General features: G+C 37.3%; 1 protein-coding gene across 4 annotated transcripts in view; it reads left to right on the top strand.

Annotated features, from left to right (window-relative positions):
- The window catches only part of UNC5C (unc-5 netrin receptor C), a 401,808-nt gene that overhangs the window by 236,696 nt on the left and 146,472 nt on the right, over positions 1-18,640 (top strand). For all 4 annotated transcript variants that reach the window (XM_057547099.1, XM_057547098.1, XM_057547097.1 and 1 more), the window contains exon 2: positions 7,899-8,120. In XM_057547099.1, coding sequence (XP_057403082.1) covers positions 7,899-8,120 — 222 coding nt within the window. The remainder of the gene's footprint in view (positions 1-7,898; positions 8,121-18,640) is intronic.

The following is an 18,640-nucleotide window of genomic DNA, read 5'->3' as shown; positions in this document are numbered from 1 at the left end:
GTCCCAGCTTACCCTTCCCCCAGCCCCCGTGTCCTCAAGTCCATTCTCTACGTCTGTGTCTTTATTCCTGTCCTGCCCCTAGGTTCTTCATAACCATTTTTTTATTTTTATTTTTTGTTTTTTTTTAGATTCCATATATATGTGTTAGCATATGGTATTTGTTTTTCTCTTTCTGACTTACTTCACTCTGTATGACAGACTCTAGGTCCATCCACCTCACAACAAATAGCTCAATTTTGGGTTTTTATGGCTGAGTAATATTCCATTGTATATATGTGCCACATCTTCTTATCCATTCATCTGTCGATGGACACTTAGGTTGCTTCCATGCCCTGGCTATTGTAAATAGAACTGCAATGATCATTGTGGTACATGACTCTTTTTGAATTATGGTTTTCTCAGGGTATATGCCCAGTACTGGGAATGTTGGGTCGTATGGTAGTTCTGTTTTTACTTTTTTAAGGAAGTTCCATACTGTTCTCCATAGTGGCTGTATCAATTTACATTCCCAGCAACAGTGCAAGAGGGTTCCCTTTTCTCCACACCCTCTCCAGCATTTATTGTTTGTAGATGTTTTGATGATGGCCATTCTGACTGGTGTGAGGTGATACCTTATTGTAGTTTTGATTAGCATTTCTCTAATGATTAGTGATGTTGAGCATTCTTTCACATGTTTGTTGGCAATCTGTATATCTTCTTTGGAGAAATGTCTATTTAGGTCTTCTGCCCATTTTTGGACTGGGTTGTTTGTTTTTTTGATATTGAGCTGCATGAGCTGCTTATAAATTTTGGAGATTAATCCTTTGTCAGTTGCTTCATTTGCAAATATTTTCTCCCATTCTGAGGGTTGTCTTTTTGCCTTGTTTCTTGTTTCCTTTGCTGTGCAAAAGCTTTTAAGTTTCATTAGGTCCCATTTGTTTATTTTTGTTTTTATTTCCATTTCTCTAGGAGGTGGGTCAAAAAGGATTCTTGCTGTGATTTATGTCATGGACTGTTCTGCCTATGTTTCCACTAAGAGTTTTATAGTATCATGCCTTACATTTAGGTCTTTAATCCATTTTGGGCTTATTTTTGTGTATGGTGTTAGGGAGTGTTCTAATTTCATTCTTTTACTTGTAGCTGTACAGTTTTCCCACCCCCACTTATTGAAGCGGCTGTCTTTTCTCCATTTCATATTCTTGCCTCCTTTATCAAAAATAAGTTGACCATATGTGCGTGGGTTTATCTCTGGGCTTTCTATCCTGTTCCATTGAGCAATATGTCTGTTTTTGTGCCAGTACCATACTGTCTCGATTACTGTAGCTTTGTAGTATAGTCAAGTCAGGGAGCCTGATTCCTCCAGCTCCGTTTTTCTTTCTCAAGAATGCTTTGGCTATTCAGGGTCTTTTGTGTTTCCATACAAATTGTGAAATTTTTTGTTCTAGTTCTGTAAAAAATGCCATTGGTAGTTTGATAAGGATTTCATTGAATCTGTAGATTGCTTTGGGTAGTATAGTCATTTTCACAATGTTGATTTTTCCAGTCTAAGAACATAGTATATCTCTCCATCTGTTTGTATCATCTTTAATTTCTTTCATCAGTGTCTTATAGTTTTCTGCATACAGGTCTTTTGTCTCCTTAGGTAGGTTTATTCCTAGGTATTTTATTCTGTTTGTTGCAATGGTAAATGGGAGTGTTTCCTTAATTTCTCTTTCCGATTTTTCATCATTAGTGTATAGGAATGCAAGAGATTTCTGTGCATTAATTTTGTATCCTGCTACTTTACCAAATTCATGGATTAGCTCTAGTAGTTTTCTGGTAGCATTGTTACGATTCTCTATGTATAGTATCATGTCATCTGAAAAAAGTGACAGCTTTACTTCTTCTTTTCCAGTTTGTGTTCCTTTTATTTCTTTTTCTTCTCTGAATGCTGGGGCTAAAACTTCCAAAACTATGGTGAATAATAGTGGTGAGAGTGGGCAACCTTGTCTTGTTCCTGATCTTAGTGGAAATGGTTTCAGTTTTTCACCATTGAGAGCGATGTTGGCTGTGGGTTTGTCATATATGGCCTTTATTATGTTGAGGTAAGTTCCCTCTATGCCTACTTTCTGGAGGGTTTTTATCATAAATGGATGTTGAATTTTGTCGAAAGCTTTCTCTGCATCTATTGAGATGATCATATGGTTTTTCTCCTTCAATTTGTTAATATGGTGTATCACATTGATTGATTTGCGTATACTGAAGAATCCTTGCATTCCTGGGATAAACCCCACTTGATCATGGTGTATGATCCTTTTAATGTGCTGTCGGATTCTGAATGCTAGTACTTTGTTGAGGATATTTGCATCTATGTTCATCAGTGATATTGGTCTGTAGTTTGCTTTCTTTGTGACATCTTTGTCTGGTTTTGGTAACAGGGTGATGGTGGCCTCATAGAATGAGTTTGGGAGTGTTCCTCCCTCTGCTATATTTTGGAAGAGTTTGAGAAGGATAGGTGTTAGCTCGTCTCTAAATGTTTGATAGAATTCACCTGTGAAGCCATCGGTCTCAAATTCAGTGCTTGTGATTGGTCTGTTTATATTTTCTATTTCTTCCTGATTCAGTCTTGGAAGGTTGTGCTTTTCTAAGAATTTGTCCATTTCTTCCAGGTTGTCCATTTTATTGGCCTATAGTTGCTTGTAGTAATCTCTTATGATCCTTTGTATTTTTGCAGTATCAGTTGTTACTTCTCCTTTTTCATTTCTAATTCTATTGATTTGAGTTTTCTCCCTTTTTTTCTTGATGAGTCTGGCTAATGGTTATCAATTTTGTTTATCTTCTCAAAGAACCAGCTTTTAGTTTTATTGATCTTTGCTGCTGTTTCCTTCAGTTCTTTTTCATTTATTTCTTATCTGATCTTCATGATTTCTTTCCTTCTGCTAACGCGGGGGTTTTTTTGTTCTTCTTTCTCTAATTGCTTTAGGTGTAAGGTTAGGTTGTTTATTTGAGGTGTTTCTTGTTTCTTGAGGTAGGATTGTATTGCTATAAACATCCCCCTTAGAACTGCTTTTGTTGCATCCCATAGGTTTTGGGTCATCTTGTTTTCATTGTCATTTGTTTTTAGGTATTTTTTGATTTCCTCTTTGATTTCTTCAGTGATCTCTTGGTTATTAAGTAGTGTATTGTTTAACACCTCCATGTGTTTGTATTTTTTACAGGTTTTTTCCTGTAATTGATATCTTGTCTCATAGCATTGTGGTCAGAAAAGATACGTGATATGATTTCAATTTTCTTAAATTTAGCAAGGTTTGATTTGTGACCCAAGATATGGTCTATCCTGGAGAACATTCCATGAACAATTGAGAAGAAAGTGTATTCTGTTATTTTTGGATGGAATGTCCTATAAATATCAATTAAGTCCATCTTGTTTAATGTGTCATTTAAAGCTTGTGTTTCCTTATTTCTTTTCATTTTGGATGATCTGTCCAGTGATGAAAGTGGGGTGTTAAAGTCCTCTACTATGATTGTGTTACTGTCAATTTCCCCTTTTATGGCTGTTAGTAGCATTTGCCTTATGTATTGAGGTGCTCCTATGTTGGGTGCCTAAATATTTACAATTGTTATATCTTCTTCTTGAATTGATCCCTTGATCATTATATAGTGTCCTTCTTTGTCTCTTGTAATAGTCTTTATTTTATTTTAAAGTCTATTTTGTCTGAAATGAGAATTGCTACTCCAGCGTTCTTTTAATTTCCATTTGCATGGAATAACTTTTTCCATCCCCTCACTTTCTGTCTGTATGTGTGCCTAGGTCTGAAGTGAGTCTCTTGTAACAGCGTATATACGGGTCTTGTTTTTCTATCCATTCAACCAGTCTATGTCTTTTGGTTGGAGCATTTAATCCATTTATATTTAAGGTAATTATATGTATATTCCTATGACCATTTTCTTAATTGTTTTGGGTTTGTTATTGTTGGTCTTTTCTTTCTCTTGTGTTTCCTGCCTAGAGAAGTTACTTTAGCATTTGTTGTAAAGGTGGTTTGGTGGTGCTTAATTCTCCTAGCTTTTGCTTGTCTCTAAAGGTTTTAATTTCTCTGTCAAATCTGATTGAGATCCTTGCTGTGTAGAGTAATCTTGGTTTTAGGTTTTTCCCTTTCATCACTTTAAATATGTCCTGCCACTCCCTTCTGGGTCGAAGAGTTTCTGCTGAAAGATCAGCTGTTAACCTTATGGGGATTCCCTTGTATGTCATTTGTTGTTTTTCCCTTGCTGCTTTTAATATTTTTTCTGTGTATTTAATTTTTGATAGTTTGATTAATAAGTGTCTTGGCATGTTTCACCTTGGATTTATCCTGTATGGGACTCTCTGTGCTTCCTGGACTTGAGTCACTATTTCCTTTCCCATATTAGGGAAGTTTTCAACTATGATCTCTTTAAATATTTTGTCAGTCCCTTTCTTTTTGTCTTCTTCTTTTGGGACCCCTATAATTCAACTATTGGTGCATTTAATGTTGTCCCAGAGGTCTCTGAAACTGTCCTCAATTCTTTATATTCCTTTTTCTTTATTCTGCTCTTCAGTAGTCATTTCCACTATTTTATCTAACAGGTCCCTTATCCGTTCTTCTGCCTCAGTTATTCTGCTATTGTTTCCTTCTAGAGAATTTTTAATTTCATTTATTGTGTTGTTCATCATTGTTTGTTTGCTCTTTAGTTCTTCTAGGTCCTTGTTAAACGTTTCTTGTATTTTCTCCATTCTATTTCCAAGATTTTGATCATCTTTACTATCACTCCTCTGAATTCTTTTTCAGGTAGACTGCCTATTTCCTCTTCATTTGTTTAGTCTGGTGGGTTTTTACCTTGCTCATTCATCTGCTGTGTGTTTCTGTGTCTTCTCATTTTGCTTAACTTACTGTGTTTGGGATCTCCTTTTCACAGGCTGCAGGTTCGTAATTCCCGTTGTTTTTGGTGTTTGCCCCCAGTGGCTATAGTTGGTTCAATGGGTTTTGTAGGCTTCCTGGTGCAGGGTACTAGTGCCTGTGTTCTGGTGGATGAGGCTGCATCTTGTCTCTCTGGTGGGTAGGACCACGTCTGGTGGTGTGTTTTGGGGTGTCTGTGACCTTATTATGATTTTAGGCAGCCTCTCTGCTAATGGGTGGGGTTGTGTTCCTGTCTTGCTAGTTGTTTGGCATAGGGTGTCCAGCACTGCAGCTTTCTGGTCATTGAGTGGAGCTGGGTCTTAGAATTGAGATGGAGATCTCTAGGAGAGCTTTCGCCATTTGATATTACGTGGAGCCAGGAGGTCTCTGGTGGACCGAAGTCCTGAACTTGGCTCTCCCTCCTCAGAGGCACAGGCGTGACATCTGGCCAGAGCACCAAGACCCTGTCAGCCACACGGCTCAGAAGAAAAGGCAGAAAAAAAGAAAGAAAGAAAGAAAAAAACAAAATAAAATAAAATAAAGTTATTAAAAATAAAAAAAATTAAAAAGTAATAAAAAAAAGAAAGAAAGAAGAGAGCAACGAAACCAAAAAACAAATCCACCAATGGTAACAAGTGCTAAAAACTATATTTAAAAAAAAGCCAAAAACAAACCAGAAAAAAAGGACAGGTAGAACCCTAGGACAAATGGTAAAAGCAAAGCTATACAGACCAAATCACACAAAGAAGCGTACACATACGCACTCACAAAAAGACAAAAAGGAAAAAAATATATATCGTTGCTCCCGAAGTCCACTGCCTCAATTTTGGGATGATTCGTTGTCTATTCAGGTATTCAACAGATGCAGATACATCAAGTTGATTGCGGAGATTTAATCCGCTGCTCCTGAGGCTGCTGGGAGAGATATCCCTTTCTCTTCTTTGTTTGCACAGCTCCCTGCGTTCAGCTTTGGATATGGACCCGCCTCTGCATGTAGGTCGCCTGAGGGCGTCTGTTCTTCACTCACACAGGACGGGGGTTAAAGGAGCAGCTGCTTCAGGGGCTCTGGCTCACTCAGGCCGGGGGGAGGGAGCGGTACGGAGGAGGCGGGGCGAGCCTGCGGCGTCAGAGGCGTCGTGACGTTGCAGCAGCGTGAGGCGCGTCGTGCGTTCTCCCGGGGAAGTTGTCCCTGGATCACGGGAGCCTGGCAGTGGCGTGCTGCACCGGCTCCCAGGAGGGGCAGTGTGGAGAGTGACCTGTGCTCGCACACAGGCTTCTTGGTGGCGGCAGCAGCAGCCTTAGCGTCTCATGCCCGTCTCTGGGGTCCGCGCTGATAGCCGCGGCTCGCGCCCGTCTCTGGAGCTCGTTTAGGCGGCGCTCTGAATCCCCTCTCCTCGCGCACCAGGAAACAAAGAGGCAAGAAAAAGTCTCTTGCCTCTTAGGCAGCTGCAGACTTTTCCCGGAATCCCTCCCGGCTAGCTGTGGTGCGCTAACCCCTTCAGGCTGTGTGCACGCAGCCAACCCCAGTCCTCTCCCTGCGATCCGACCGACCGAAGCCCGAGCCTCAGCTCCCAGCCCCGCCCGCCCCGGCGGGTGAGCAGACAAGCCTCTCGGGCTGGTGAGTGCTGCTCGGCACCGATCCTCTGTGCGGGAGTCTCTCCGCTTTGCCCTCCGCACCCCTGTGGCTGTGCTCTCCTCCGTGGCTCCGAAGCACCCCCCTCTGCCACCCGCAGTCTCCACCCATGAAGGGGCTCCTAGTGTGTGGAAACCTTTCCTCCTTCACAGCTCCCTCCCACTGGTGCAGGTCCCGTCCCTATTCTTTTGTCTCTGTTATTTCTTTTTTCTTTTGCCCTACCCAGGTACGTGGGAAGTTTCTTGCCTTTTGGGAAGTCTGAGGTCTTCTGCCAGCGTCAGTAGGTGTTCTGTAGGAGTTGTTCCACATGTAGATGTATTTCTGATGTATTTGTGGGGAGGAAGGTGATCTCCATGTCTTACTCTTCCGCCATCTTGAAGGTCGAGCCTTACACTTTTCAAATAAATTTTTCTAATGAAGTTCCTCTTGCTCTTGTCAGCTCTCAAGGCTACCACGGTGTAGTGGGAGGTGTAGTGCTGTGTTGGGAAGAGCACAGTTTTTGAGGGAGACAAAACTGGCTTCTGATCCCAGCTCAGCTATTTACCACCTGTGTTTTCAGGTAGTAAATAGCAGAGCTGGGATCAGTGATCCTCCCGGATGTTGAGTTTTGCCAGGTGTGAAAATGAGAATAATCATCTAAATCCTTAATTGAACAACCAGTCAATAGACCTAACATACTGCCTGGTTCATAGCAGGCACTCAAATTACTTAACTAGATGATTTATGAATCATTATTGTTATCCAACCAGGTTTGTTTGCCCAATATGCAGCAAGTCAAAATGCAGAGATGCCTAGGTTTGCAGCAAAGAGAGGGTTTATTCACAAGGCAGCCAAGTAAGGAAATGAGGAACAAGTCTCAGAACCACCTCCACAAAGGCAAGGGCTTGGGGGTATTTATGAGGAGAAGTAAAGAAGCAGGGTGGTCTAAGGCATGGGGAGCATGGGGAAAGGTGATTGGAAAAAGGTGCAGTAATTGTTGTTCCACACAGGTGTAACTCATCTATAGGCTTCTGTTCACTCAAAAATGAAGGCCCTTAGCAAGATCTGAGGGTGGAGTTTTCAGCTCTTTGATGTCAAAAGATCACCCAGTGTACACTCACGTGTGCCCAGTTCAAGGGTCAGTGGTCCTATCCAGTTTTAACCAGCTCAGCTCAGAGTAGACACAGCTGACTCCAAGTTCCTGGAAAATGGCTCAGGCAAACATCTTATTGTTTAGGCGAGGTGCTCTTGAAGGACATGCAAGTCTTTTGTAGACCTTGATTAATGAAGGCAGGTGAAATGGATTTGACTAATGATTACCCAACAGTTTCATTATTTTTGAAAGAGTAGCAAGTGAAAGGAAAATGGCTACAATGTTTTGAACATTTTTCACTTTCTTCTTGTTTTACCAGAGGACGACTTTTTTCATGAACTCCCAGAAACCTTTCCATCTGATCCACCTGAGCCTCTGCCACATTTCCTTATTGAGCCTGAAGAAGCTTATATTGTGAAGAATAAGCCTGTGAACCTGTATTGTAAAGCCAGCCCCGCCACCCAGATCTACTTCAAGTGCAATAGTGAATGGGTTCATCAGAAGGACCACATAGTAGATGAAAGAGTGGACGAAACCTCTGGTGAGTTTTCCATTGCATTTGGACTGCTGTTTAGGATTCACTTACTACTTTGCCATGTTGTCATATTGTTCTTTCAGTTATTGAAATTGAAAATAGAATTATTATCCTTTGGTAAAAAGTTTTAACTCAGTTTGGTTAAGATTTGGTGATCTCTTTCCATGCATTGCAAAGTAAAATGTGATGAATAAATCTTGACTTGATTCCTGTTAGACTGCATAGAATTAAGGCATGGTTCATGCTTAAGAAGATAAAGAATGAGAGTGAATAGACTGAATTATGGTAAATAAATACCCTAGTAAAAGATGCCCTTGAATTTCACTTGTGTGTCAAGTTTGGTGTCAGGTCCAAATATCCTGGGATTGAGGAACATGTTCAATTAAGGATAAATTGTAGATGTTTACATGACTGTCAAATGTTAATTTCCATGCATAGTTTCCCCTTATATATTTTTAAACAATTTTAAACACTGTAGATTCAAAATATTCTGTACCGTTAACTTACATCTAAAAATGAATCCTAATTACCTAATTCTTGGCTAAAGTTAAATCAAGAGTGATTGAGAATAGTGATATTGTGGGATCCACAAAGAGAAGTTGTGAGTGTAGACTCCATCTGGGTGGGTTTTCATCAGAGTATCTTTGCTTCTGGCATTGTTAAAACTCCTGACTTTATTGCTCTGTAAACATCATTCTTTTTTTTTTTAAGAAATTCACGTTCTTTTATTTATTTATTTATTTATTTATGACTGTGTTGAGTCTTCGTTTCTGTGCGAGGGCTTTCTCTAGTTGCGGCAAGTGGGGACCACTGTTCATCGCGGTGCACGGGCCTCTCACCGTCGCAGCCTCTCTTGTTGCGGAGCACAGGCTCCAGACGTGCAGGCTCAGTAATTGTGGCTCACGGGCCCAGTTGCTCCGTGGCATGTGGGATCTTCCCAGACCAGGGCTCGAACCCGTGTCCCCTGCATTGGCAGGCATATTCTCAACCACTGCGCCACCAGGGAAGCCCAGCATCATTCTTAATAGTAAAATACTAAAGGCAAAGAGGATGAAGTAGATCTTAATAAATGGTGGGATTTACACTGGCTATAAAGGAAACTTTCTTGATAGGAAATCTTTATTCCACAATGGGTAAGTTAAGATAGTTCTGGAAACCCCTAGAGTTATTTTAAACTTAAAAGATATATATCTTTCTATAGTGATTTAACAGTTTTTGGTCTCCAGTAGGGAGAATAACAATTTGAACTTTTACATCCCTTCTAGATCTGTGATTTTATATTGACATGTATTTTAAAAATTAAGACTTTATTGATCAATATGTCCAAGCTAAATAGTGACAAATATGATAAAAGTGAAAGCATTTAAATATCTTCATTTTCTTTCATAAATATCTCTACGTACCGAAATGGATACATGTTTTCAAAATTCAGTTGTAATTAATTCATATTTGTATCTAAATGTTGGTTAATGAGGGGCAAGGAGTGACCAGCATTTGAAGGAGATCTGCTTTCAGTGTCTCTAATAATAAAGAGCTATTAGGTGATGGAGCATACATAGAACAGACTGTGAGAGGCCTGAGAAGAGGCATCTTTTTAAAAAAAAGCATGCGAGACATATACTTATGTAACACAAATGGTCTTAGAAAATCAGGCGGCAGCTCTACATAATTGTCAATTTGTGAATCAATATGCTCACTGCATGCAAGCTGATGACTATAGAAATAACTGGGTATCCAACTGTATGGTGTCTTCCTTCAGGGAATTGGTCTATTACACCTCTTGGTCTAATTACTCAGTAAATAACTCCTCCAGATGTCTTCAAAATCTCATGAATTGAGTTTTATTTGTTTCAGCTCATTTATTTGTAATTCACAAAACTAAAATGAGAGTCATAAACATACTTAGGCTTGTCTTTACTAGATTAATGAAAAAGCTTTTATAGGAAGACTGTAAATAAAGACAAAACTGCTCTGATATGGAGCACCTCCAGCAGATTTATGCTATCTTGGTAATGTATGTGTGTGTGTGTGTGTGTATGTGTTTGTGTGTGTGTGTATTTTTATTTTCTTTTTAAAAGACATTTCCTCTCCATAAAGCATTATAATTTTTACTATTTCCACATAAAATTAATTACTATTGCATATACCAATGATTAAAAATACTTCTTAAAGCAACTATAAATGAAAATATATGGCATGTTTCAAATTCAGAAGGGAATAGATTAGAGCTAAGGAAAGATTTGTCAGCCCTAATACTTGCGTAGTATTCATATTTGGAGTGGGACACAACATACTTTTTTGTTGTCTTTTGTTTTGATCCAAAACTGTACAAGATAGTGAGCATCCAAGAGAATGATTATCTTTAGATTTAGGAAAAAGACAGAGATACCCACAGATACTAGTATTATTTGGTATTGTTCTTAACACACTAGCCAATGCAATTAGACAAGGCAAATAATTGAAAAACATAAAAATTATAAAGCAAGTTGAAAACTATCATTTGGACAAATATGATTTTGTAGGTCTGGAAAACTTATGCAGTTTCATAGGAAAAAATTGAAAAAACATTAAGAGAATATAGAAAACTGGCTGATAAAAGATATACATAACCCATCAACTTTTCTAAGTACAGTCGATTCAAATTATAATGGAATAAAATATACCATTTACAATAACAGTGTAAAAAATGTAGATAAAAGCTATCAAATTTGTAGAGTTTTAAAAGAATATAAAAATCTACTCAGAGATCAAAAAAAAATACAATGACTTGAATAAATGGAAAGACATATCTTGTTCTTAGATAGAAAGACAATATTTTTAAATATTTGCTATTTGTAAATGAATCCATAAAGTCACCAACATTGTATGAAAAATAATTTGTGAAAATAGCTGGAAGAATTCTGAAATAGTAGCATAATAAGGAAATATAAGCTTTTTATAAGTGTATTATAAGGCTAAAGAAGTTTGATTGTAGCAAAGAATAAGATACACAGATTAATGGACCAAAATCAAAACCAGGAAATAAAATGTAAGGCATTTTACAGCATGTTGAAGATGATTTTTAAACCCACAACGTAGGCAGTTGGAAAAGTAATAAATAAATAAAGCTTGAGTTCTAGATCATTCTTTAGAATAAAATAAATTCTAGATGTTAGGGCTTCACATCTTCATCATTATCATCATCACTGTCATCGTTGTCATTGGTAGTCATCACCATCGTCACTAGGAGAAAATTTTGGCAATTTGTTGGTTGTTTGGTTTCAATGATGATCAAAGCTTTTTTAATGAAGACAAAATCCAGAAGCTTTATAAGAAAACATTATTTTTTTAAAAAGCATTATTAAATTTAAATAAAGCAAGAAAACCACCAAAACCAAGGGACAGATATATACTAATCAAAGGGCTAATTTAATTAATATATTACTAGCTCTTAAAATATGTTTAAGAAAAAGATCTGCAACCCAGTATAAAAAATTGAGCAGAGTTTGGAAATGGAGATATAGGAAAAGAAATGTAAATGGTAAATACGCATCTAAGAAAATGTTGTCAAGATCAGAACAGTTCTTAGTATACAGTGTTGATGAAGGAGCGGGATAGGGGTATTTCATACTTCGTTGATGAGGTTGCAAATTTTTTTTTTTTTTTTTTTTTTTTTTAAATTAGGGTTACAAGAGTTCTTCATGATTTTGGTTGCTGTCATTCTGGGAAATTCAGTACACAGTCTTGTGTTTTTAAGTTATTATTCGGGGGTGGGTTTTTTTTGTTTGTTTGTTTGTTTGTTTTTTATTATTTATTTATTTATGGCTGTGTTGGGTCTTCGTTTCTGTGCGAGGGCTTTCTCTAGTTGCGGCAAGCGGGGGACAGTCTTCATCGCGGTGTGCGGGCCTCTCACTATCGCGGCCTCTCTTGTTGCGGAGCACAGGCTCCAGACGCGCAGGCTCAGTAGCTGTGGCTCACGGGCCTAGTTGCTCCACGGCATGTGGGATCTTCCCAGACCAGGGCTCGAACCCGTGTCCCCTGCATTGGCAGGCAGATTCTCAACCACTGCGCCACCAGGGAAGCCCCGAGGTTGCAAATTGATGTAATCTTTTTGAAAATCAATTTGAAAATACCTATCAATATTTAAATGTATACACTCTTTCACTCAGTAACTACAAGTTTAGGAACTGTCTAAAAATAAAATTCCTAATGAGCACAAAGACTTGTATGAAAGGTGGTCCATTGCACCCTTGTTGCAGTTAGCATATCAAGGGCTGTTCAACTCTAGGATGGAATACTGTGCTGCTTTGTAAAACAGTGAGGTTTCTCCATATGTGAAGCTGTAGAAAAGTCTCTCAGGTAAAATATGAAATGAAAACCGAAGTACAGAACATTGTGTGCAATATGTCCTTATTATGTAAAAAAGAGAATGCACATGTATTTGTCTATGCATTGGGTTTTTTTTGAGAAACATACAAGCAGTTGACAGCTCAGAATCTGGGGCAGTAAGAGACTTCTTTTATTGTTTGATTTTTGTTCAATCCTGTGAACGTTTTATTTTCTTGATAGATAATGAAATCTGAATTTTAAAAGCCCAAACTACTTTATTGTGTCTCTTTGCCTGTTATCATACATCTTCAATCTCTACAACTACCGGAAGTGGGGAGATTTGTAGGCCTCACATTAGAGCTCTTTGCTTTCCTGTGAGATCAGAACACCGTGAATGGAATTGAACTGCTCGGTTTGGGGGTTTTTTCCTCTGAAGTTAGATTCACCTGCAACTTTGGTGCTCAACTCTTTATTTAATACAGTCTGAGTATTGTTTTGTTATGGGCCTTAGTGATTCTTAATATCAAGAAATGTTAAGATACATTCTCTTGAAATATATTACAAATTAGAGAAATTTTCTTGGCATTTTAAAAATCAAGTTGGTTCTCAGATGATAAGACAGAGAGAAGTCATTGCAAACAAGTTTGTTTTTATAGGTCCCTCTACCTTAGAATAATGATATCTGGAAGCATGTGGCAATCAGGTACATTGCCTTGCAACTAAGAAAAATCAACTGCATTCAGTAAAATCTCCATCAGAAGTACGTTTTAATTAAAAAACTACAAAATAACAAAACAAAAAAGAACAAAAGTTTCTCTCCAATTCACAAAATTCTTCCTTTTAATATGCTCTCTTGCTCTGAAGTATTAAGTAAATGATTATTTATATTCACTGAGCAAAGCTATTCCATTGATCATAAAATATGCTGATTAAAGATCATTCATTACTGTTACTGTTTGCTTTTCCATCATTTAAATCACATTTGCATTTCTTGCAAACATGTAATATTAAGAAACAGAAAAGTGGAAAGCAGTATATATTAGGTGGTTTAGAAATTTTCAATGTTGAGAAGCTCTTGATTTGATAATATAGTAATAAGTACCCATGTTCCTTTAAGGATTCCAAAGAAATCTTGATCTACTCAAAATTTTATGGTTACATTTTTACGAAAAGCTCAGGCTTGGTTGCTTGCTTTCTATTTACTTGAAGCCTTTTCAACCCTTGTTTCCATGGTACCTAAGATTCACCATTGAAAAGTAAATATCTCCCCTCTGTGAAGAAGCAAGGGAGTTTAGAAAACCTCGATTGGCTTGAAATTTTACTAAACCCTAGGTTTTCCCTTTTCATCTTTTTTGCTCACAATAGCAGAATATTATCAATAGGACCAACACAACAACAACACAGAGAGTTCCAAGCTTTATACTGAATGTCATGTATTATGACATTTAGTCATCACAGCAATCTTACGAGATAATTTTGGGATTCTCCTTTTGCAAATGAGAAAACTAAGGCTCAGCAGAATAAAGAAACTAATTTGCCCCAGTTGCATAGCTAGGAGGTGGCAGAGTCAAGATGTGAACCCAGGGTTCTCTGATTCCAAAGCCTCTGCTCTTGGCCCTCTAGTCAGTGTCTCCCTAAATTCTGCCATAACTGAACACAGGACTAAATTAAGCTAAAAAAAGAGCTATGTAATACAATTATCCCTTTTCTCAGGAAAGAAAATCTGGTTCTAAATGTCAGCTAAACATTTATCTTTCATGCTATTCATCTCCCTTCTTGCCTTGTGTCAAGTTTTTCATATGTGACCCTTTGTGGTTCTTTAATAATTAAGATAGTGCTTATTAGGATTTGATTATTTTTATTTGTGAAGGTATTTAACATTTGGACAAATAGCAAAATTAGAAAGAATTTTAATTGGTGAGCAAAAGGTGAGCCTTAACAGAAAAAAAGAAATTGATGAAGAGAAGCTATACTTGGATACAAATTAAATTGCCTTTACTCAAGACAGAGCTTTTAAAAAATATATTGTGCTCACTCAGATCCCCATTTGTTACAAGAGTGGCACAGTTGAAATTCTTTGTCCTCCTATTATTTGTCTTCCTATTTTAGATACCTCTTTATTCCATTCCATCAGCAAAAACAGAAATCTCAGCTTTATCCCTTCTTCCAGTAGCCAAAGTGGTCATCAAATACTGCTAATTCCTTCTCAGAGTTCTCCCATAAAACATCCTTCTGTTTTTAATTCTTGCTGCTACTCCCCTAGTATAGGCCTTAATTATATACCTCTTAGAGTATTTAAATAGCCTCCTACACTTTCTTGGTGTCAGTCTTTCTCCTCAGCAATTAATTCTCCAGGTAGTTATAGGCCTAAAGAATAGGCCCGAGTGTTTTTATCATTCCATTTCTTAAAATATATGTCTTTCCTTTGTCCATGCAGTAAAGCATATCCTCCTTGGTCATATATTCAAAAGCTTCAGTACAGTCTGTTCTTAATCAAACTTTCTAGCTTTATTTTAATAGTTTCTCCCCCACCGCATGCTCTGTATACTAGGCCAGTTTGTTTGTTTTAACAACAGCTCCTGTTTATTTTTTTATTTTTATTTATTTATTTTATTTTTGGCTGTGTTGGGTCTTCGTTTCTGTGCGAGGGCTTTCTCTAGTTGCGGCAAGCGGGGGCCACTCTTCATTGCGGTGCGCGGGCCTCTCACTATCGCGGCCCCTCCCGTTGCGGGGCACAGGGTCCAGATGCGCAGGCTCAGTAGTTGTGGCTCACGGGCTCATTTGCTCCGCGGCATGTGGGATCTTCCCAGACCAGGGCTCGAACCCGTGTCCCCTGCATTGGCAGGCAGATTCTCAACCACTGCGCCAGCAGGGAAGCCCCCAGTTTGGTTTTTCCTCTTAAACTGTGTTCAGTGAACCACCAGTGTCTTATAAGTGCTATTTGGGAAAAAAAAAACAAAAAGGAAACAAACAAAAAGCTTTGCAGTCAAATAATTTCGGAAACACTGCAATAATTATATTCCCCTTTTGGAGAAAGTATAAAGTATATTTGCATGTAGAAGTCCCAGGAAAGCGCTGAAGTGGAAAAATATTTTTTAACCTCATATTGTTTGGTAGCTGAACTCTTTTTCTCAGAACCTCTGTTAAAATATCATGAGAACTTAATGTCACACCAGGACATGATTTAGAAAATGCTGCTTATACATTTTCAAAGGGAAATTATGTAAGATTTGTTTAAATTTTATTAAATGAATGCAAACACTCTACACTTTTGTGTCTTAGGATCCTGGAAGGTTTAAGCTGTGAGACTGTAACAGTCATTTAAACTCAATGAATTATTGGCCTGTCTCTCATTAAATTATATTAAAGTGAGCATTATCAGTTTTCTGTTATCATGACTTAATGGTGCTACTTTTGTCATATGGAACTTTAGGAACTAGGTCTGGTCATCTCCTGGCCTATTCCTAATTTTAGTTATTTGAAAGGGACAGTTATCACTTCTCCTTTCCCTAGTTCTCTCTCCTCTTCAGTCTAAACATTATGAGCTGAAGAGTAAGCTCCATGAATTCAGGGATTATGTCTATCTTTTTTGCTATTCTAGTTCCATGCTTAACTTGGTGTTGGGTTCTTAGTAGGTGCTCAATAAATGTGTGTTGTATGAAATAATGTTTCTTTATACCATACTTTGCTCCATCCTACTTCTGTTAAAATCCTACTCACTCTTAAAGAAGTATCTCAAAAGCAATATCATAGGTGAATCCTATAAAACCCCAAGTCATAGCATAAACATGTCCGCATTTCACTTATTTGTGCTTCCATTTTCATTATACTCATAAATGTGAAATGTATATTATACATAAGAAGTTATCAATATTCAGTCATTTTTGAGGTACAAAAATGGCAGTTTCTTGTAATTCAATATCATATGTTATTTATGATATATATAAAATCTCTGTCTCTTCAACAGATTGGAATGGTATGGTAGGGCCTGTGTTTTGTAAAGCTTTGTCTTTTGTAGTTTATAACATATGGCATTAAGCACAAGAGATGATGAATAAAAGTTTGTTTGTGAGATTGTAGCCATTCATCCTACTAAATTTGGGTAACTGAAATGTAGTGACACATACTAATGATGTTTTTATTTGGAATACTTTGTGAGTAGGTAATTTGAGAAATGCACAAACAAAGCATAATCTTCTATAAGAGTAGTTACTTTACACATTAAATACACACAATTTTCAGACCAATTGTTATTCTCCATGTAAAATAATTACTGTAAACTTAGTTCTCATTAATAGAGTTAATATTTTCAAAAGGAAGTTAGGTGGGCTTTGTTTAAATTTTAGTAAATGATGCATAAAATTTGGAAGCCCTATTTGAACTTTATTCCATATTTTGTTATGTAATTCAGTGGGAGTATTGCCTTTGCAAGAATAGAGCCTTATATTTGTAATATGTTTGTCTGCCAGTGAAGATAAATGATTCTGGAATATAAATCAATTATTTATTTGATTTCCTTCTCAAAGGTCCTTCTTTCAATACTAGAAACTAACAATTTTTCTTTTTGGTATGAGGCTAGCCCCAAAATAAAAATAGAAAACTGGCAAGGATCCATGTAGTACATTAAGGCTTTTCCACTGAGTCAATCAGGTAACTTGGCAAGAAAGTAGTTACCAGTTAGTGATAACAGAATATTAATTATCCCGAAATATATACTTTTTCATGTTCTTCATTTTTTAGTGTTCACAATTGATTTATCCTAATTTCACATCGACATTTTCTTTAAACACCTGGGTTCACATGGCCAACATAATCCCAGCTGCAACGACAAAAGTTGGTTGGATTGGAGTTCCAGAACTTGGATTTTAGTTGCTTTCATTCCATTCTAGCATGAAAATAGTCTTGGCTAGCTGAGTGATTTGGGCTCTCACTGTATATAAAGCTGGCTTTTGTTTCCATTCTTTTCCTAACTTACAAACAGAAGTGAGTACTTGAAAAATTTGGGGCTACACATTTGGATTCCTTTTGTTTCTAATATGTCATTGTCATGAAGTTTTTATTTTTGTGTGTTTTATAATTCCAATGTTTGCAAACATCAATATTATAGATTCTGTACGTACTGCAAAACACCCTGACTACACCATATTTACAGAACTATATAATTTTAATTTAGTTCTATCCCATGGGGAAGATTTTTAAGATTTGAATTACATACTGTATAGAAAAATGTAACACCATGTATTTTTTAATACATGATTGTATTAAACATGATTGTAGAGTAAGAACATGATTGTAAAGTAAAGGCAAGAACACATCACATCTTTCAATGTAGTTCTAGCTAGCTGTGTTTCATTAGAGGAAACAGAAATTTTCTAAAATTATATACAGCGAGAGTTTTTAATGTAATGAACACAAAGGAATTCTCCCCTGCCAGTTAAAACTTAGGGCAAGGTTACTTGTAATGCATTACTCCTTTTTCTTCCTACAGCTAAGATGAAAGCATTGATTAATACAGTGTAATCAAGAATATGCATATAAGTTGATATGTAAGTACATACATATGTATATCTGTGTGAGTGTGTTTGTGTGTGTGCCTTTCTAAATTTTGAGAAGAGAAGATCAAATGTTACCCACCCCTAGGCTCATACAGAGACTACAATAAGAAACAGGAGTCTAAGAACCATTCTTCACTAGATTACTTGCTACCCAAACAGGGCATTTCAGGAGCACAACTAGTGATTGTGTTGCTATAGCAATTTTGCCATGTGCCCAGCAATCATGCATATGCCCACTTCAAAGTGAGAATAGCACAAGTGTTAAAAGCCATAATGTCTTTTTAATCTAATGTTTGCCTAAAATGTGTAAGGGTTTTAAAGAGAGTTTCTTGTTCTTTATTTTCATGGGAAGGAACATACTTAACAGAGTTCCAGATTATAATATGAAATGGATTTATCATCTTATTTAAGGAAGTTTGAGAACAATTTCAGCTTAAAAAAGAGGGTTAGCTTCCTAAAGAGCATGGCTTTCTCTCCAAATTTAAATGTTCTTTTTTGGTGTCTGTGCCTATTATGCTAAATATGAATAAACCTGATTGATAATTATGCAATAACGACCCAGGTTGCTGTCCTTCTTATTTTGTGATGTCAGGGATTGTTACCCATTCTGTTTGAGGCTCTGTATCTATCACTAAATCTTCCTATTCAGTATTCTCCCAATAC

This window comes from Balaenoptera acutorostrata, chromosome 5 (genome assembly GCF_949987535.1).
Source record: "Balaenoptera acutorostrata chromosome 5, mBalAcu1.1, whole genome shotgun sequence".
Lineage (NCBI taxonomy): Eukaryota > Metazoa > Chordata > Mammalia > Artiodactyla > Balaenopteridae > Balaenoptera > Balaenoptera acutorostrata.
Note: the sequence above shows the minus strand (reverse complement) of the source record. Positions and strands in the feature narration are given on the sequence as shown.